This window comes from Diplotaxodon limnothrissa, linkage group LG2, assembly GCF_057381915.1.
Source record: "Diplotaxodon limnothrissa isolate DT_005_m linkage group LG2, D_limnothrissa_male_GT1.1, whole genome shotgun sequence".
NCBI classification, from domain to species: Eukaryota; Metazoa; Chordata; class Actinopteri; order Cichliformes; family Cichlidae; genus Diplotaxodon; species Diplotaxodon limnothrissa.
Window position 1 is genome coordinate 7,194,871 of NC_140597.1, and position 22,808 is coordinate 7,217,678.

Here is a 22,808-nt window from a genome sequence, read left to right on the forward strand (position 1 = left end):
TTTAGTTACTTTTGAATGCACTGATGGGCCGTATTGCCTTTAAATACGGTCATGTTTCTCATTCGACTCTAGTGATGCTCTAATGTTTACATCTTAGGATAATAGAAGCAATATTTACACAACAAAATGCCTTTTGCGTGTGTGTTTTAAGACTTTTTTTTTTTTTTGACTGACCTTGCAGAGTTGTTCGCTATGATTTTTTTTTTTTTTTTTTTTTTTTTTTTGTAAATTGTGTGAATCATCTAAAAGTAAAAACACCTTAAAGAGACCAGGAATGTCATCAAGTTTTAATTTGACACCCATTTGTGTAATTTAGTTTAAACATAATACATTTTTTGTAACTTTATTAGAAGTTTATGATTCAAATTCGTGCCAAATCTTTCAATCACTTTTGTTTCATCAGATCTGAATTGTAAAATTACGGCAATATATCACTGAGCACTTTCTTGTTTCCTCCATGTTTACAAAGTTGATCTTAGCATTTTGATTGACAGCAGCTAATCAAAAATGGCAGAGTTAGACAAACCCTTCACTCACACTAATTATTTTATAATCATCAGATTAAAAACTCAGGTCACTTGTGTTCACGTTCCGCTTTTTTGACGCACTCTGCCCATCGCTTCTTTTATTTGGGGATGTAAAAACAAGTACTTTTTTGGTTGTAAAATACTTAACAGTGATATATTTAATGTTATTTTGGCAAAGAAAGCTTGCTTTTTGTTTTTTTAAACAGAAGGTGTATATAGTGTTTACATGTATCAGCATCTGTTTGATTGTATTTTGGAGAAACGTTTCTTTATTGTAATAAGGACGATCTATTTTTGGAGCTGCCTGATGGAGCTGGTTCAGTCTTCACTGTACACAGAGTTGGTGCTGATGTTCCAGGTGTGCAGTGGAGATCTGACCGAACCTCAACTGGGCCCAGCTGAGCACACCTGAGCTTAACGGGGTTAATGGATATAGAAGCACTGTAGAAGTGCTCTTATGCAAGCTGCGATGGTCCAGTACACTGCCTCCTTTGTTTCTTCAGTTTGATTCCATATTTAATTCCTACCTTGATATTGTATGAACTTGCCCATTTGGAGTAATAAAGTTGATTTCTTAAGTGTGCTGTTTTATTGTAGCTACATGCAGAGCTAAAGCATTCTGGGTTGTGTTTTTGAGGGTATGTATTTGGAAAAAGTTCACTTTCGAACCTCAAATTATTTGCTGTTTAACTCAAGTTCATGACTGAGAATCAGAATTATTCAAACTTCAAGTCTGAAACTATGTTTTAAAGTTCACTGTGAGTATGCGCAAGCTTATTTTACTTACCCAAATGCAGCATCTTACCAAACGTTTTGTATTAAATTATATGATAATGCTTGTTATCTAATGATCCATCATTTCAGATGATCCTGACCTGTATCACTCGCTCCCTGTGATACACTCGAACTCTGGATGAACATTGGGAACTGGATCTTGAGTTGGGATTTTGTAAGGTCAAGACCGAACGTTCATTGGTAAAAAGTTCTTACAGCTCTATGAATGAAATCATAGAAACTGCTTTGCTTGCAGGACAGTTGAGCAAACTTTTTGCTGACGGATACCAGTGGTGTGATAAGGATGCAGGCTACAAAAAGATGCAGGCCTACAGTGCTTCCAGAAGTATAAAGAGAAAATAAACTGATGTCACTGAGTGAATGTTTTTAATTTAGCCATTTAAAGAACCACTCATCAGTGGCTTTAGCTTTCAGAGTACAAAGTCAGATTAGGATTTCCTTTTTTTTTTGTTGATGACAGGAAGCATCAAGGTGCTTCTTTTTTCCCCCCGTCAAACTTCCTGTAAGCTTTATCCATGAACCCTGCCTGACCTGATACTGGGCTGCACAGTACCTGAGTACCTGTTCAGAAGTGAAGGACAGGCAGAGTAAATCTGTAACAGACATTCTTAGAGGGCTAAGCTCCTTACACTGCTGAGAACTGAGACGAGCTTCAGCTCTGTCAGATCTGACAGGAATTTGTCTTGAGAAAGGTTGACGGGAATGATAGTGACACTTGGACAAAGTCCACATCCATACGCAAGATATGGTGGTCATTTACATTCCAATTTCTGAAACATCTTACTTGATAAAATTATTAAAACCAATATAGGGAAGACTATCAGCAGCTGAAAGAAGAGAAAAATTATCTGTAGTCATGATGCAGCAAGTGTTAAATTTATCGTCTTTCTAGAGCAGTATGAAAAAGGAGGACAGAATTTAATCTTGCATTTATATTTTTAATGAGATCATTTAGTTGTAGATACACTAAAAACTGTTCTTAATGAATCTACTAATTAATTCTACTGCCTCAGTCTAGCATATCATGTGTCTGTAAAACTGAAAGTCTCATCTGCTCCTCTGCAGGTCTAATGAGTGTGTGTTGTCACTGAAGAAATGTGCTCACAATCAGTGATCAAAGGTTTCCAAACAGGAGGCCCCTCTGTCACCAGGAGCTGGGGCCCCATGCACTCCAGAAAGAGGACAAGGATGTTACTGTGTAAAGAGACAGAAGCAAAACCCACCTGTTTGCTTCTCTGCCAATGAAATCAATCCTATGAGCTGCACGCAGGTATCCTCTGTCTGCCCTCTGGGGGAAAAGGTCAAAGGTCAAGAAGGTGAAGAGCCTGATAGTGGGAAGAAGAGAAAGCTGACTAGGGAATAGCTGATACAAGAAAACATTTTTACATTAGAAATTATGTAAGATATTGTATTGTTCACATTTAAAGAACATGTTGAAGAGCATAACAATTACATTTCTAATTTCTGAAATGAAAAAAGGCAAGTAAGTAAAACTCTGCTTTCAAAAGATATTTGAAGGAAGTCAGTCATTCCATAAACCTCATCTCCTCAGGAAGGTTGTTCCGGAGTCAGAATCTAAGATGGCGAAAACACAACAACCTTCAGATTTAAACCTCAGCCTGGGAACAGCCAGAATGGCCCCACATGAACATCTAAGGCTGTAATCAGCTTATTAACTTTGAGTCTAACTTAAATAAGAGTAATTATACTTCTGTAGTGGATATAATGATAATATTCCCCCACAACTGACAATTTAAAGCTGCAGTGAACAGAAAAGGTGAAAGAGAAAAAAAAAGCCTTTTTCCTCTTTTTTCTTCAGTGCATGCCTGGATACTCAGGTGTTTGATACTTGGCAAATGTAATTCAGTGCTGCTTTTGGCTTCACACAGGACCCCAACCCCACTCTCCCAGATAAAAGCCTTCTGCCTGACCCACTGGAGCACCACATATTACATTCGACATGGACTTTATACTGCTTAATACCTGGTCTGAAAATGTACATGTAATCGGTCATTCTCATTTCCGGGGAATAAAATAATCTGCTTTTAACAAATCTACTGTCCTATAGGGAACAAGGTGTCCTAGTGCATAAACCATAAAGTTGGCATTAGACATCACTTTTCCTCCCAACTTGGCATGTTTCAACTTGAAGGGTTACCTCTGTGGAGCAGTGTATTTTAACCCACAGCCACAATAGTGTCCCCCTAAAAAAATTGTTTTTAGTTCTTAAAACTAACCAGTGGGTGAAAGCTAGCTGCAAATGTCATATAAGAAAATGAAAGTTGTAACTGTTTAAAGTATTTATTTGAAAATTAATCAGCTTTCTTAACACAGTAACACTGCATATTTATTACAGCTAAGATTTCATTATTATCACAACTAGAATTCCTGTTGTGGAAAAAAACATTCATTGTCTCTTTTCAAGCTCACATCTCAGCATTTTTAAAAATAACGCTTAATGTGGGTTGTGTAGATGGATCTTATAAACAATCCAATGCTATCAAAAGGTGAGGAATTAATTGTAAACATGTTTAAGTGATACTAAAGTCAAATATTGCTGGATAAGCATGATTTTCTAATATAAAATCGAATGATTTCCAGCAGACCCGAGGGAACAGTGCCTCAAAACGGCATTTCAATATATGTAAACTGTCTAAAGGTGGTTTTAACGTGTTCTGCCCCAAACTAATCTCTCCAATCAAAACGTTAGTAGGTTAGATCTTTAAGATTCTACTTCCTCTCCCCGGCAGGAGGAGCACCTCCCTCTGGACCCGTCCTCCCTTTGCAAACGGCGGCGCGCACCATCGCCCGCTCCCGTGACGCAGCGCATCCCCGTGCTGCACAGATGCCGGAGTGGAAGCGACAGGCGCGCTCATCCAAACGCATCGAACACAGGGGACGTGGGAGAAGATCGTCCGATTTGCGTCCGTCTAAGAGCTCCAGACCGCGGGGAACGATGCTCGGAACAAGTCGCTCGGTGGGAAGCAGGACTTAAAAAGCTTTTATCTGTATTCTCTCTTTTCCCCCACTCCGATAATAATCAAGATTCCGGGCAGTCGCCGTCCAGTTTTCTCGATCACTGAGAATTTAGTTCCAGTTTCACGACAGGTCGGTGTTTCGTTTGGACACGATGTGGAAGCCGGGAACCCTCCTCCTGCTGTTGCTGTGGCTGGCATCCGGCGAACTCCAGCAAGAGACGGAGCCGCGGAGACTCCCACCCCCAGGAAAGTTGAATTTCGGCTATGTGCCAGCGGGAGTTTACGAGACGCTGGCCCATTACGAACCTGGACCGATAGGGATTCTGTTCCACATGGTCCATGCTTTCCTGTATGCGGTACAACCCAACGCTTTTCCACACGGTAAGCATCCCCAATCGAGCTCACGGTGGCTACAGCACAACAAATGCAGACCGAGCCCTGGGCAACGTGTCTGAAATGTATATGGAAGTCATGGGGGAATAAGTTATGAGAATCTATGAGTGTTGTTCCCGCTTGGTTGTCTTGTGGGACGCAAACAGGGACACGAACAAGAGAGAAACTGCAGGTTATTATACTGGATTACAAATTGACTTTTTTAAACGTTTTTATGAATTAGGCACATAAATATTTATTCTAGTTTTGTGGATATTGGGTTAGGAATCAAAACTTTGAATTTTATAGCGCTTCTTCGGTCTCACTGCGTGAAAAAGGTGTCCACTTGCGGATTGGTCCAGTTGTGCGTCATGCGCCCCGTTCAGCGCTCACAGCACGCACTTGAAGGTGGTGTTTCTGCCTGCGGCGCACTTTGTGTCAGGATAATTACAATTAATGAGCCTCCCGCTGACAGCAGCGGTGCACGTTGTTTTTGCCTCTGTGAATGAACGTCGTTGGGTAGTTTGTTGGTATGAGCACCCGAAGAGCTTGAACGCGCATGGCTTTACATTTAATACAATTATACCTGGCTGCTTAACCACACCCCCACACACGGAGGTGTCTCTGTGTGTGTTTAATTGGGTATTGGGTGCTCAAAAGACTCTACTCCACTGCATGCATTTCAGTCGAAGAAACATTTTGCAGATTAGTATCTCTCTGAGTCACCTTGTTAATTGAGTAATCCCATAAACCCCTGCGCCATATGCTGTTGGCGCTTTTAGTTTTCAGTTTGTCACCGGCAGTTGGGGGCTCATGGCCTAATCCTATGGAGCAGACAGACCACTACGCAGTGAAGCTGTTAGTTCATTCATGGGTGCACACACTAAATAATCCAAGGAAGAGGGTGGAAGTCATGTGGAAACAGTGGGATAGGATAATAAACGACAGTTCAGAGACATGTATGTTTAATTTCTTTGACTAGAAATTTCACGCAGATGTTTCTCTTTTTTCTTTTTTTTTTTTTTGGGGGGGGGTCATGAAAGGAAATTTTGCAAGTAAAGGTCATTGGTTATTAATAGAACCTGTGCATGTTTGCATATCTAAATCCAATTCTGTCAGGGCTGCTTTGATTATAAGGCTACAAGCTGGTTTGCAGGAAACCATTGGCCTTTCACGGCTTGTCAACTACATCTCTTGCGCTGCGCCATTACATAACTTGGAGTTATGTTAAAATCTATAAGATGAGCCAGAAGAAAGATCTGCACTCGGTTTCCACTCCAGTGGTTTGTGACTTGAAGTGGCGCAGATGTCAGAGTGGAGCACTGTTTAGGCTGGGTCGACCTGGGTGTCGTTTCTCTTCAGCCTGTGATAAGATACAGTGTTAACGTTGTTACAGCAGGCTTTTAAAGAATGAATCACTGAATCCTGTAGCAAAAAAGGCTCTTAAATTCTGTTCATCTGTTTCCTAATCACATCTGATTTAAAGGGACAGTTCACTCCCAAACAAAACAACATCTTGTCTTTTGGAGTGATCCCACTACTAACTACCATTCATTTGTTGGGCATTTGTTTGAGATGATGATGGCTACAACAAATGTTTTATTAATTTTCTATTTTCTGTTAGAAAATGAAGATATTAGAAAATGTGCAAATGAACATCTTGCTATATATACACACAAACACACACACTAGTTCTGTGGATGTGACTTTATTTATGTATTTATTTTTGTGGATACATTTGGACCATGACAAATCTTGTTATTCATATCCCAATACAGACGAGCAGCGTCAGCCACTCATTCCTTCCCCAACATCTGGACCAGGTGTTTGTTTCAAAGGTTTCTCAAACCCATAATTGAAAGCAAAACCATACTCAGAGCATTAGCAGAGAATGAGTCATTTTTAATATTTTTTTGTAATTTATTTACAGTTGATTGACAAGCACTATATGGGCGAAAGTATCGGGCCACACCTTTAACCTTTGAATTCAGGTCTATGAAATCAAGCACCTTTCCATGTAGTCTGCCTTTAAAGACAATTGTAAAAGAATGGCCTGACTGAATTTGAGTGAGGTACTGTAATAGAAAGCCACCAGTGCAGCAAGTCAGTTCATAATATTTCTTCCTATCTAGAAAAGAATAGAATAGCCCTTTATTGTAGACCATGACACACCATAAAAAGTTACAGAACAGGGTCACCGAGTGCTGAGGTGCACAGTGCAAATGGTAAAAGTCAACAACGTTCTGCTCACTGAATAAATGCAGAATTCCAAACCTCTTCTCGCTATAACATCAGCACCGAAACTATGTGTCATGAGCTTCATGGCATTGGTTTCCATGGATGAGCACTGCAGGAGTAATGTGTAGTTGGCGCAGTACCTTTGTTGATGGAAAAAGGAGAAGGTTGAGCTACAGAAAAGGATAGCATACCATCCTTTAAATCAGGGGTGGGGAACTCCAGACCTCAAGGGCTGGTGTCCTGCAGTTTTTAGATGTCCTTGATCCAACACAGCTGAGTTAACCGGCTAAATTACCTCCTCAACATGTCTTGAAGTTCTCCAGAGACCTGGTAATGAATTAATCATTGGATTAGTTGTGTTGACCCAGGCTGATATCTAAAACCTGCAGGATACTGGCCCTTGAGGCCTGGAGTTCCCCACCCCTGCTTTACATTAACATGCAGGCATTTGCGTATATAGGTCTTACTTTTCTCATTTATCCACTACATCTACCTGAACATTGCTTTTGGTAGCACAGAAAACACAATTATTGTCATATTTTCAGATTTTTGAATAGACAGCAGAGTACTTGTGTTTCATGTTAATGTCAGTTAATGAAACTGTTTTCCTTTTTTAAATTATAGCTCCAATATCAAAGGTTTCATACATGTGCTATATCCCCGAGGCTTGTTCGACCCTTGTGGATTTTTATCCAATACAGTCAACAGCCAGTTAGGCTAACCCTATAAACAAGTGTGAGATGAACATTATGTTGATGAGTAATTAGCGACGCTCCATCATCACATCTCTTACTATCAGTGCGCATAGCACATTACATTGAGCAATGTCTTTATAATCTCATGAATGCTCAATTTAGTCAGCTGATGTGTTCATCACGCTGTATGTGCGGCAAGCGGCTCCGAGCTCGTAGGAGGTTTGATTAGAAAAGAAGCAACAAATGTCTTTCATCAGCACCCACACAAATCGAACAAACAGCGACATATTCTCTAACTTTTTTGTCTCCAACAGCTGCAGTGTGGAAGCCTCCAGGAGCTGTTGACGCCTCCCTCACACTTACCCACACTCTCACCGACACACAGATGCTACAATCCAATACTCAAGCTGATGTATAGGATCACAAACCCTTTTTACACTGCAATTTCACAGCAGTTATGGCTTTGTGATGAATTCTTCTCATTAGGATGTTGACTTTTTTTCATCAAAAGTGAATGGATACTTTCCAAAAAAGCCCAGGGTCCTGTGTAACCTCTGACACCAGAGGTTACAGATGCAGGGGAAGTAGTAGTATCGCTGTTGTGAATTGAAAAGTTTGCAGTGTTAGAGGTTTGAGCCCTACTCCCTCAAATGCACAAGGGTGCTTGAGCAGGACACTGAATCATCTGTGTTTGTTAAAGCAAAGGTGAATGATCTCAAGACCAATGCAGCAAACTGGTTTACGAGCCAGCTGGTAGGGAAATCGCAAGGAAAAGGAAAGGACTGTGCTTTCTTCTAGGCAGCGTCTGAACTTTCAAAATAAGAGCCAATACACTAGTAGATTTCAGATAGTGTCCTCATAGTGCCCGCACTCATCCTAATATTGCAAGCTCATTTAGAAACGTTTTCTTTTTTCTTTTACTCTCATCCAGTTTGCCTGTCAGGGGAATGATTAAGTAGCAATGACATGCTTTGCTCAAAAGCATTTCAGTAGAAAACATGAATGTAGGTTGACAATATTGATATCAACAGTATCAGAAAGCATTCAATCAATTCCCCTTCCCGAATTAGTAAGAATGTAAACATGACATAATAGTTGCATTTAGTTGCATCTATTTAGGTTTTCATGTCTGCTAATTAATCCTGGTGTAAGTCAGCCATCGCTTGAGAATAGCTGTGCATTAAGTTGCGTCTGCGGTTTTGAAATGTACCATTTCATGCCTGTGGGTGAGCGCAGCTGGGAAGCCAGTGCCAGCCATTATCGTGCAGCAGATCCCTGTTGGAAAGTGTTTCCTCATTAGTGTTTCCTTTTCTCAAGAAACCATGTTTAGGTGGAATTCAGACCACAGAGGACGTTTTTCAAAGAACCTAACAGTTGCCAGGGAAACCCATCACCAGTGATCATGACCTGTGTGATTTGCTTCACCTCGCTGGCTTGTGTATCTTACTGCATCATCATGATCATGAAAAGTACTGTGGAGTTATGTAGATTTATGCAGCTCAGGGTATATGGTCTTACCTAATGTTTGTTATTTAACACTCATTCGAAGGGAACCCAGGGTGGGTTTTTTTTTTCTCCAGCAAAGAGGCATGAAGCGACTTTAGTGTTCAGTGAGGGACAGGTAGACATGAAAGAAACTGAAGAGGAAGACTTCAAAAGATTTCTAACCAAGGACAAAGACAAGGAAGCTCATCGTGAGCTGCATTTCTGAGGTTTTTTCTTTCTTTCATGTTCTTTGGAAGAAATCTTAATATAGCAGAGTTTGTTTAAAGTTAAATGATGAGAAATCTCAATTAAGTAGCTAAATGAAAGTAAAAGGTTGGAATAACTAGGATTTAATCAGAAGATGTTAGTGTTCTCTCTCATTCTTGAGCGCTACAAGATTTGCTGGGATTTACAGTAACACCAAGGTTTTTATAGTTAACGAAATCTAAACTAAAAACTAAAACTAGATATAAAAACACATTAGTTTACAGAAATAAAATGGACACACTAAAACTCTGAGGGAAAGGTGTATAAAAAAAAAACAACTGAAAATTGTGCTCTCATACTGGTACAAATAATTAACTGAAAATTTGTTGACGTACACCCACCTTTATCTGATGCATTTTAGTATACCAACCAAAATCAGGCACAGAAGATTGGTATAACAAAACGCATGTGATTTACTTACATTTGTTTCAGCAGATAACAGGATAGCAACCTTCTTCTGTTTTTCACTTATCTCCTCATTTGTCTAACTGCTTTGATTCTTTGCTCATATTGTGGCTGCTGGCTAGTGGCTCACTCTGAACTCAGAATAGCTTCAACTTTAGCAACTTTGCTTTTTTTTTTAATCTTCTTTAAATTATATATTTACCTTGGTGAGGGTTATTTAAGTGTCCCATTATGTTTACTGTTACAAGCTTTCTTATGGTTGCCCCACCACGGATTACTTGAGTGGCTGATTTAGATCCCTCTCCATTTGATTTAATAATAATAATAATACATTTTATTTGAGGGCGCCTTTCAGAAACCCAAGGTCACCTTACAAAAAACACAATTAATAAAAGGAACAATAGTCATAAAATACATAAAATAAGTTAAAATTACAAAACAGAGCGTGACAACAGATAAAATCAGCATTAAAGCGAATAAGCCAGTTTAAACAGATGTGTTTTGAGCTGTGTCTTAAATACGGAGAGGGAGTCAATATTTCTTAGTGCAGGAGGAAGAGAGTTCCAGAGCCGAGGAGCAGAGCGACTGAAAGCTCTGTTCCCCATAGTGATAAGGTGTGAGGACGGAACAGTAAGATGAATAGCAGATGATGATCTGAGAGTGCGGGAAACAGTGGTGATATGGAGCAGGTCACACAAATATGAAGGAGCAGATTTATGGATACACTTGTATGCAAGAAGTAAGATTTTAAAATTTATCCTGGCTTCTATGGGCAACCAGTGAAGCTGCTGAAGAACTGGGGTAATATGAGCACTTAACGGAGTGCAAGTTATGACCCGAGCTGCAGAATTTTGAAGAAGTTGGAGTTTATGAAGGGACCTTTTAGGGAGACCAAATAGGAGGGAATTACAGTAATCAATACGGGATGTAATAAGACTATGGACAAGGATGGCAGCAGCATGGGGAGTAAGGAAGGGACGGAGTCGGTGAATATTACGTAAATGGAAGTAAGCAGACCGTGTTATGTAATTAATGTGAGACTGGAATGAAAGAGTATTATCAAGTATGACACCCAAACTCTTAACCTGAGGGGAGGGAAGGGTGGGAGAATTTTCAACGTTAATGGAAAAGCTGTGGGATTTGGTTAAGATAGATGGTGTACCAACAAGTAAAACTTCAGTTTTATTACTGTTAAGTTTGAGGAAATTGGAGGAGAACCAGGATCTAATCTCAATAAGACCGTCTGAGAGGGAGGTAGGTGGGAGGGATGAATTGGGTTTAGAAGAAAGGTAGAGCTGGGTGTCATCGGCATAACAGTGAAAATTTATATTATATTTTCGGAATATATAACCAAGAGGAAGCATATAAATAATGAATAAAAGAGGCCCCAATACTGAACCCTGGGGCACACCAGCAGAAACAGGATAGAGAGCTGAAGAATGGGATTTAAGTTGGATAAACTGAGTGCGGTCTGAGAGATAGGAGGTAAATCAGGTAAGTGGGGTATGACTAATACCAATGGAAGCTAACCGGTTCAGGAGAATATTGTGAGAAATGGTATCAAACGCCGCACTAAGATCAAGAAGGATGAGAATGGATAGGAGACCAGAATCAGCTGCCATCAGAAGGTCATTGGTAATCCTTAACAGAGCAGTTTCGATTTGTATATATCTAATGCTAATTTGTACACTCACTACTTTGTTGGGGCTCCTTTACAATGAATTTCTACATCAATGCATCATTGGCACTGCTGAGATTTTTGAGCTTTGATTACAGTCTTCAGGTTCTCTGTATTTTTGGCTCCAGTGTTTTTCATCTTCCTCTAGAGACAATACCCTGTAGAGAATGGGCTATTGTCTTTAGGGTTCAGGTCAGGCAAGTTGGCTGACCAGTCAAGTACAGTAGTAATATGGTGAGTAAACAATTTGGTAGTAGTTTGGCACTGTGGACAGATGCTGATGGAAAAGGAACACAGGATCTCTATATTGCTTGTCAACATAATATCTCCTGGTAAACTGCTGTATTGATTTTGGACTTGATAAAATACAGTGGACCACCACCTGCAACACCAGCAGATGAAATGACATTCTAAAGACTGCAGACATTTCATCTGCTGGGTTTCAAACACCTTGGATTATGTGCCTCTCCATTCGTCCTCCAGGCTCCGGGACTTTGATTTCCAAATGAAATGCAAAACATTTACTTTAATCTGAAAACAGGCCTCTGGACCACTGAGCAGTGGTCTTATTCTTTTTCTCCTTAGTCCAGGTAAGACACTCATGATGTCTCTTCTTCAGGAGTTTCTTGATATTAGGAGTCCGACGGTTGCCGCTCTTTTCCTGACATCCATGTGTAGTGTCTCTTGATACACTGACACCAGTATCATTCCACTCTTTGTGAAGCATTCTCAAAATCTTGAATCACCTTGACAATCATCTCATGTCCATCTCATCCGTATTGCTTGTTCGCCTTTTCCTATCACACTTCTCTCTTTCACTCAGCTCTCCATTTATATGCTTGCATACAGCACTCTGTGGCCACCTAGCCTTTTCAGCAATGACCTACTGTATCTTATCCTTATTGCAGAGGGTGTTGATTACAGTCAACTGGACATCAGCAGTCTCCCCATGATTGTTGCTGCGTATAATGAACTAGACTGATAGAAGATGGGTATTTATACTTTTTGAATAATTGTTTATTCAGACATGGTTTCTGATGACAGAAGAATTGATCCTGCTGGTAAACGCATATAGTTTTTTCTAACTTTCTCTTACCATAGCAGCAAACACTCAGTTTTAAAAAACCAAGGCAGCTAGTTATTTTTAGTCACATTAAGAGAGTTCTACTAATGTGAACATTATTTCTTGCCTTGAATTTTTTGCAGAAGCTGATTAACATTATTATAGCTTATGAAAAAAAGTAAAATGATAGGAATAACAGATTATTGCGGTGGGATTAGACTGCAGACACTGACCCTTTGGCATTCTGTGTTTTTAGCTGAATGTTTTACTAGGTTTACAAATCTGAGAATTTGCTGACGAAATACTGATTTGCTTGTAAAATTGATTATGGCACTACATCCTCATTACTCTCCAATATATGTGGCTTTACAAAAGTAATATTTGGAATCTGTCTGCCTTTTGGAGGTTGTTTGATACATTAAAAAATGAAGGGAAAAAGATGACATATGCAGATGAGAGAGAGGTTGGCAGGGTTTAGGTTATTTCTGATGTTTGACCTTGAATACAGCTGAGGCTGTCCACTCTTCAGGGTTTAATTTGACTCAACCAAAAAGCTAGTGTTGGATATTGAATTGCACATGCCCAAAGGTCATTCATAGCACATGAGAATGACTGGGTGATGCCAAAGGCCTTGTCAGATAACGGTCTAGCGCTAAAGTGATTAAAGAGAGCGTCCTTCATTTGGAAGGTCGTGGCTTGAGCCCCTTGACAGCCAGCATCTGTTTTGCTGAAGTGTCCTTGAGCAAGATACTGAGTGTATCTGCTACTGACCCCATCGTTTCTGTTGAGGAGGGTGACTGGGGGGGATCACAGTAAAGAAGGAAATATGGGAAACTAAGTCATGAGTGGTTATTTTTTTTCAGCATTTTTCCAGCCAGTTAAACATTTTCCTAATTAGAGATTTTCTCAGCAGAAGGCACATCTGTGGAGATTACTATTAGATGCTGTGATGATTCGCTCAAAGGGGCTTAAATTTACAATCACGATGTTTGGCAGATCTGAATCAGTTCTCTATTCATAATACAAGTCAGTGGATAAACAGATGACTTCCAGAACAATATGTGCCCACATGATGGGCTGGTGTCCTATTTTGCACGTTTTGTTATGAGACACAAAGATCCAGTGAAAAAAATTAGGCTTACTTGCCAGACCAATTTCAACAAGTATTTCAAGTCTTTACTGTGTACATGTCTTGCTGAGTAGGTGACACAGTGGAAGCACTGTGCATAAAGGTAAAAAAGTGAATGGATGGATTCTTATATAGAACCTATATACTATACTTAATTCTACTCTCTCGGAGTACTCAAAGCGCTCTATACAACATGCCACATTCACCCAATCACACCCATTCTCACAAGCACTGTCTCTATACATAGTGCTTTCTAAGTACATTCACACTCCGATCGGAGAGCAACTTGGGGTTAATATCTTGCCCAAGGATACTTGACATGCAGACTGGAGCAGCCAGGGATCGAACCACCAACCTTCCAATCAGTAGTCAAAGGAGCTTGCAAAGAAAAGCGTCTGGACTTCTTTAAGTTGCTTGAAGACGTTTCACCTCTCATCCGAGAAGCTTCTTCAGTTCTAAGGTCAAATGGTGGAGAGTCCCAGATATAAACCTAGTGGGAGTAACCCCCCACATCAGGGGGTCCTTTTGTCCCTCTGTGGGGGGTTACTCCCACTAGGTTTATATCTGGGACTCTCCACCATTTGACCTTAGAACTGAAGAAGCTTCTCGGATGAGAGGTGAAACGTCTTCAAGCAACTTAAAGTCCAGACGCTTTTCTTTGCAAGCTCCTTTGACTACGATGACCTGGATGACTGAGAACCTTCACAGACACTTCCAATCAGTAGATGACCTGCTCTACCTCATGAGCTACAGCCATCCCGAAAAAGTTTAGACTGAAACCAGTATAAACTATGTATGCAACCCGTACTTAAATTTTGCTGTACAGATCTCAGTTTCAGGATAGCTTGTTGATGGTACTGGCAGGTCCAGTAGATACGACACATTTTCACAAACAGCTGCTTTTTATATTCAAAGTTTTTCACATGTTTGATTTAGTAGTCTCTGTTTTATTGTCTAAGTTCAGTTGCTGGTAACCAGCTATATCTGGTCTTAACTATCTAGTGTTTCCCTGGGGACAGGTTGGTCAAGTTGTTCAATGTACTCAGTATCATTCATTTACATCAAGTCTCTCTCCCTACTGTTGGACAGGCTCTAATTGCTCTGTTTGAACTACAGCTGGTAACAGAAGTTCTTGTTCTGCCTTTGAGATCTGCTTCAAGCTCCAAGTAGAACATACGTGGAGAGCTGGTGCTAGAGTAGAACAAGGACTGCCATCTGCAGCTGTAGTCCAAAACAGGGAAACGCAAGTCCATCCACAGAATAAAGAACTTACTGGACAGGCAGTGATTGTTGCTCTGTTAAATTGTCACAAAGTTAAGTGGTAATGTTCATTAGTCAGCTTTCTTTAAAAATCTGCCAACCTCCTGTTCACAAATACAATGTTAAACTTGGGGAAACTGAACTGTTTTCTGGGGAAAAATACAAAATTACAAAAAAAACAAACCCAAGCAGACACAAGGAGACAGTGCAAATTCCACACAGAAAGACCCCATCTGGCTGCTGGATTGGAACCCAGGCCCCTCTTGCTGTGAGATGAAGATGGTAATACACCAACAAATGGTAGTCCATGTTCTGCTCTGTGTAGCAGAACCAGCTCTCCACCTCCTGTATGTTCTACTTAGAGCTTGTAGCAGATCTCAAGCGCAAGAACATGAACTTCTGTTACCAGCTGTAGTTCAGAGTCTATCCAACAGTAGGGAGAGAGACTTGGTGTGAGGTAAGAGGGCCCTTAATCACAGGGGGTGGTGTGGGTGAATGGTTGGATGGTATGCTAACATTGCCGGGGCTTTTAAGAAAGTTTACTTTTGTGGTCACAAAGACAAATGAAATTCTTCAGACATATTTGAGTTAGAATTCTTTAATCATTATTACTTTTGTTATTGGTAATTTTGTTACTATTGTTATACTACTGTTAAGCATATGTGTAATAAGAATCTTAATAATAATTTATATATTATTGTAGGATCTACTGTACAATACAAAGCGCCTTGAGGTGACTATTGTTGTGATTTGGCACTATATAAATAAAATTGAACTGAATTGAATAAGAAACCAGCTGCTGCTACCTGCTGTGCATCTGTAAGCACAACATAGGCATAGAGACCATAGAGGAAAGAGACCGTTTATTCCAGGAATAAAATAAAAATGTACACTTTTATTGCAAAAAAAATATTCCTCCCAAAATATTTTATTTCTGTTTTACAAAGGCAAGAAAGGAATACCAAATCCCTTATAAATCTTTTATCTGCCGACAGAGAGAATTATGAATAATGGTGATTTGAGCACAGACTGAATGGGAAATTTTGTTCTTCTGTTTGGCCTTATGGAAATTGGCATTGAGTGTTTTGGGGACTTGGAGATGCTATTCGACTGCGTACCTTGGAGCAATCTGTGGGGAATGCTTGGGGGGGGGATATGTCTTAAACTCTTGCTCACAAGAGGTGAGCGTACAGTGGGCCAATCCTTCTGTCAATGTCCTCAATGATGCGGATGCTGTACTGGTCTTCTGTGGTACTTGTCAACATAGGTTCTTACCCTCACCTATGGCTACAAGCTCTGGATAGTGACCAAAAGAGTAGATTGCACATAAAAGCTCATTCTGGAGGGGCTCAGAGTACAGCTTCTACTCCTCAGCAAAAGGAGCCACCTGAGATGGTTTGGTGTCTGACTAGGTTGCTTCCTGGACACCTCCTGGGTAAGGTGTTTTTGTCACATCCTACTGGGATTTCAAGTGTCAAATCTCTGATTATTGATATTAATATCAATTTTTTTTGCAATATTAATGAAATTAACCCTACTGCATAATATTTTGGAGAACCCCAAAAAGCTAATGAATCATGTATTCAGGGAAAAATAGCAGATTGAGTCTACTTTAAAGATCCTTCGTAAACATATTATAAGCCATAATGATCTGATTAAAGCACTTCAACATATGTAACACAAGGACTGCTAAGAAATATTTTGTCACCTTCCTCCTTAAATTATAAGTATTTATCATCTGCTAAGAATTTTTGTGTTTTTGTCTGCAGACAGGCTAAAATATGTACAATATTAGCGGATATATGTGCAATATTCAGTTTATAATTAATTACTGTGTGTAGAGTGTTTAAAATATTATAAAAACACAGATTTGGGGCAACTGCATCATGTTTATCGAGGCTTCTGTAACACATATGTAGAGGAAACAGGGTCACGTTGCTGCCTTTTTCATTATTTTTGTAGAACTACTGCCCTGAGGCCCATGATGCAAACATGTGAGGAACACTTTCATGTCCTCCAGTATTTTAAACTTTTCATAGCTTCCATCTGTTACTAAACAAGATCTGATACGACTGTGTGTGGATTTATTATCATCTCATTATCTAACCATCTATTCAACTGATCTGTATGTTTCACAAATCCTTAATGTAACAGAAAGATACATTTTTGTTTGCAAAATCTGGTTCATTTTTAACAATCTTACTAAACTGCCAGGCTATAAATAAACTGCTGTGTAATTTAGCATCACTGCATGATTCCCTGGCCCAGTCATACTCTTGGAGCATCTGGATGACAGAAAGTGATGTGTATCGTTCTTCTGCTGTGGTTTTGTGCTGTCACACACAGTTGTGTCATTGCACTGACAGTGATGGTTGTTAGTGCTGGGATGCTTGAGGACACAAACAGGGACAGCCTTAGTCGCCTGTAGCATAATGGCAGCTGATTGCCACAGGCGATGTGTCACTGTGTGCAGCACAGTGCTAAAGAGGCTATCACAGGTGAAAATGTACACTCGGCCACACAGATCTCCTTGTTTCAGATATTTTGTCATGGGTTACACAGACTTACTCTTATTCCATGTATACTTGGTGCAGTCGGCAGAGGTTGATGCCAGTCTCAATTTTTGATACTTTACATTTGGAACCAGGACAATGTAGACGAATTTCCTGAAATTTCACAACAGATGGTTGGTTGAGAACAGAAGCATATTAGGGCTGCTTAAAAATGGAGCTTGTGAGTGGGGTAATATACGTTCACTGTATAGTTTGTTTGGCAAATATTGATAGGACCAGGCTGAATCAGCTTTTGCCTTCAGAACTACCTTAATGTTAATGCTGGAAACATTCCTCAGAGATTTTGGTGTGTGCTGTCAAGATAGCATCCCACAGATAGGTCACCTGTCATCATCCCCATGCCTTAATGTCTAAATGCACTGTGTTGCTGTCATTTGATTGGCTGATTAGATATTTGTGTTGATGAAAAGCTGAACAGGTGTATCTCAGGATTCCCAAGATTAAAGTTTTTCAGGATTTAACATTTTCAGGGTTGCATCAATGTAATTACATAGACAACAATGCTTGCCATGTATAGCAATATTATTATAAATATCAACACATTCTTGGTCTGATTGTTTTTTTTGAATCTGGATCAATAAATTATGTTTTCTGTTACCTAAGATTTTTCTCCTAATGCCAAAGGAACATATCTTTACCATGTGTTTGTTGTGGTATTTAGTATTCTGATAGGTTGATAGGATCAATGAAAGAAACATGCTTTTTCTTCCTATCTTAAACATGTCTAGTAGGTAGAGTATACAGACTGCTAATGCTCTTGTCGCACAACAGGATGTCTTCCATTTAAGCTGCTGCTGCCCCAGCTTTGTAAGAAAAGATCACACTGCCTAATGAGAACAAAAAAGTAATATTGTAAAGCACTTTAATTCCCTGCCTGCAGCTCTAGCCCTGTGAATAGATATCAAAATAGCCTTTAGCTACGTGTTGTTACACTTGAAATGGATCCACAAATCTGGGATTAGTCTTTCTGAAGGCTCAGCGAGGCAGGTGAGGTAGCCAGCTCTAAATGAATTGCCTCAATGCTAAATATATTACACAGCCATTTAAAGAGGACAAGACATGTTTAACAGCAAATTATTAAACACCAACAAATCCAAGCTTACCCGAGGAACTGCGAAAAATCATTTAATAAATAAAATGGGCATGATATTATTAATTTTGCTAGTAAAGGGAGATGAATTGTTAGTTTTTTCTGCTCTAATAAATTGACTTGAGTAAAATGATGAGACGTAGCTAGATTAATATTGAGGCAATCATACTGTCAGAGGTGACATCGTTACAGCAAGTCTACATTAGCAACAATCTTTAACCTTCACCCTGCTCTTACTTGAGGTCAGAGCATCAGCTGGTGGATACAGAGTCTGATGTCTCGCTTGGGAAAAATATGTAAGGGATTTGTTGACTGACACTCTTCTATTTTCGGGACTAAATGTGTGAACCATCACTGACAAGTTTGCTTTCGGCTTTCCACCAGCCTGCTAGTGCAGGCATTCAGTGTTTAACCTCCCAATGAATCGCCTCGAATTAAGAGCAAATGTATTCCTATTTCCTATTGACAATTTTGTTAAAACTAACAATAATTGGAAAATTGTAAATTGTTTTCCAGAGTAAGGATAATTATCATTAAAATTACATGGTTTTATATGACAGAAAATGAGGACAAAGAGAGATGAGGATCTTTAAATTGCCTAACAAATTCCATCAATATGTTCTCATTATTGGTGGTAACTGCAACACAAGAGAATCGTTATGAGTTGTTGCTTTTAAGACCATTCGGACTACTAGCTCATCAAGCAAATGATTTTATAATTAGAGCTGCAGCACTGAAACAGCACTCGTTCGTTTTTGTCCAATACTGAAGAAACTGTAGGACTCTAGCAGCACTGCACATCACAGTGTTGGTTTGAACCTTTTGAAATGAAAAGCCATTCAGTATACCTTTCAGTCTCAGTGTTGAAAGATTTCTATCCGGTTTAAAGGGAAATGCGTACTTCAATAGACTGAACAGGCAGTTTATGAGAGAAAAGTGATGCATCTCATTTAGAAGGTTTGCTTCACTAACGGCTGGCATATTAGCAGATGAAGTAAGGGGAGATAAGAGCTGTGGCATTAAGATAAGTTGAGACATTTCAGGGTAATATTATAATGCCACCATCAGCTTAAGCTCCCAGCTATCTGACAGTGCAGGTGAGAAATGTGGCAAAGCCATACATGGGGACAGCACAGGTAGAAAATCTAAAGATCGTTGTAGTAAGAAAAGCTGTGGAGATATGGGCTTATTTAAAGAAAGAAGCAAAATTGAAAGGAAATAAATGCAGGGAGTTTGCTGGTGAAAGAGCTGTCGGTTCCCCAGCTGCTGCTAAAGCCCTGTTTCATTCGGGAACGTCATATTTGGGTCAGGCCTGGGTAGCCAAGCAGGAGAGTCGAGACGAAGCAAGCGGCTCAGTCCTGCTGAATGGATGGCAAGTCATGCATTCTCTGTCCCTTTGTTCCGCTTCATTGGTGGGTGCAGCGGTGCCTGCTACGAGTCGACTCTGGGGACATGGTGAGTTGTAATTGCAGATGTGTGGCGAAAGAGGGTCAACCTGCCAACTCCAAGGATGACTACTCTAAATGGTGCTCTTCCTTCTTTAGCCGCTCGTCACAACGCTTCGCAATATCCTTGCACCCTTCACTCAGCGTTCCAGAGACTGTTTCACTGAGTGGGATGTGTCACAGTAAGACGACTATGCCACACTCAGAGACTTTTGGTGTGCAGCTGAATTGTGTGTTTTCCTTTGCTCCGAACTTACCGTATGGGGACTGCTGAGTCCAGCTGGTTTATGTAAAATGTTTACTGAAAGTAAAGCTTGGCGCTTGAGTTGGCTCCAAACTAATTAACACCATGTCGATGCAGCTACTATTTACAATAAAGGATGGCAAAAAGTCAAGTGCTAGCTGATTAAGCAGCACTTTGCGGTGTTTCCCACACAAGGTTTTACCCTGACATTTTGCCAGAATATATAAACCAAATCGTTAGACTACCACCACCAGCAGTCAGCAACTAGGTAGATGATATCAGCCAGGATTGATCCTTGCTTTCACGTTGTTCACATCAAATTCTGATTCTAACATTTGAAAATTGCAGAATAAATCCAGACTTATAGGACGCATAAAGGTTTTTCCAGTCTTCTGTTGTCCACTTAATTGCACCTAAGTGCATAACGGTTATTTTTCCTCATTTGAATGAAAGATGCTATCTGTGGTGGATTTAGTAGTCGACAAACACCTAGTTAACTGGCACGCCCAAGACCTTCCTGTCTCCATCTTAACGATCGGCTTGCATTGTTGTGGGAGCCTTCAGTGTATCATTTAACTGCTTCCTCAGATTGAATCTCAAACCTCACTCTACAGTAATCCTAGTATTTTCTGGAGAGCTGCTCCAAGCTAGCTGGTACTCAAACCATAAACTGCTGCAAGTGGAGATTCGGTTCATGTGCAGCTACACCAAGCTGAAAGAGGCTGTAGAACAAAGACTACCAATGCCAACTGCTGTTCAAGTTACTGGCATTGGAACCTATCCACAGGATGATGAACTAATGTATTGCTTATTTGTTTGTCACAAAGCACTTGGCAAATATATTTTTACAGCAGAAACTTTTGAAGGGACTTATTTAATAACTCACTCTAGGAAAGTGTGTGTGTGCCTCTTTTCACTGCGCACATGCCTCCTTCATCTTCCACAAATAGAATCCAAATTTGTGGGAAGCACTTAGTTTGTATATCTCCTCAACAATCAACATGCCCTATCATGTAGAAATGATAGGCTAACTGTGTTTGTATGTTTTCCAAACCTTTGGGAATTTGATATCAGTATATTACTTTATAACAGCAGGCACATTCAGTGACAGCTTGAGGGCTTCCTCTCTTATCAAAGCGTGGAAATTGTATCACAATGAGAACTTTATGACATTGTAACGAGAACCGTATTGCTCATGCTTGTTGACTTTACTGTATAATTTTCTATAAAATAGATAGGATAAAATAATTTTATGTGCTGCAAATACTGTGCTTTGTTTGTGATGTGGGTTGACAATAATAATTTTGGCATGTAGAGTGCACTCGGAGCACTGTGGCTATTTCTCTAGAGAGAACATGACAGAATTTAAATACATCCACAACAAAAATTAGGAGCAAACTGTAGTTATGGCGACGTGTGGGGAAACTGACAGACAGTAGTCATCAGCATGAATGGATCAAGCATTTAATAAAAAAAAAAAAAGAAAGAACCTGAGTTTATATCTGACAAGAAAAATTACATCAACTGGAATGAGAATGAAAATTTGTGTGTGTATGTGTGTGTGTGTGTGGGTGTGCTTTCTCCTGTTATCTGTCACCAGGCAGCCATTAGATTGTCTCCTGTGATTGGTCAGTCTTCACCCTTTGCAGGTCATTGGTCCTGTCTGTCATTGTCACCTTTGCAGCATTGCTTCAGCCTTGATTAGCTGATGGTAATCTGGGTCGTTGTTTACCTGGGCCAGACTGCAGAGACAATCCTCTTGGTTGTCAGGCAGTAGACATGCTGACCAGACTCCACTACAGACTACATGTGCCTTGGTACTTTCAATTAACTACTTGGGCTAAAGGTTAGAATAGTAGGCTCATGACCGGAAGACCTTAATTCTGACTCACTGTGTATATGTGAGTATATACAGAGCTGAGGTTCTTTTTCCTCTCAAAATCACTTCTGTTACAGTTTTAATTCATGTAACATTGTGCTATAGTAATTTGCTTTTACAATACAAAATGTCGCCAAAAACTGGCTCGAACATGGGGCTTTTAAGAAAGTAGAAATTTTGACTACATCTAAAGGCAGATTTTATATCTGGTCAGATATAAAAGTCACACAGTATCAGAGCTAAAAGCTTATGATTATAACCTTCTCCCGGCTGCATCACACTGCCTTTCTGACCTTTTTGCTCTTTTATCTTATGAGTCTCTTTGCATTGAGTATCGTGAAAATGAATGATACAAATGAGAATAATGGTGCACACCTTTTCAATGTTCCTTCTTCAAGCATTTGTGACAATCCAATAAGGTTTATCCTCATAAAGAGGCTGAGAATGTAAACAGAGAGCTTGAGAAGATTTTAAATTCTTTTAAAGACTAACTCAGCTACCAGCCAATTTCACCATATTTTGTGTTCATTTGATTTAAATCTGGTCTGTTACCTTTGCACACAGAACGAGAGAGGGGAAACAAAGAGAGTCACCTGCTTGGATTGTGATTGAAATCTGGACAATGGTCTAAGTAGTGGTCCACATTTTAAAAGCCTGGCCAATTATCTGAGCTGTTACACATAAA

The 22,808-nt window shown here is 39.9% G+C and overlaps 1 protein-coding gene across 1 annotated transcript in view; it reads left to right on the plus strand.

Annotated features, from left to right (window-relative positions):
- Positions 1–4,452: 4,452 nt before the first annotated feature.
- prom1a (prominin 1a) overlaps positions 4,453–22,808 on the plus strand; it is an 81,466-nt gene continuing 63,110 nt past the window's right edge. The window contains exon 1 of the mRNA XM_085366374.1: positions 4,453–4,681. Within this exon, the coding sequence (XP_085222500.1) occupies positions 4,453–4,681 (229 nt within the window). The remainder of the gene's footprint in view (positions 4,682–22,808) is intronic.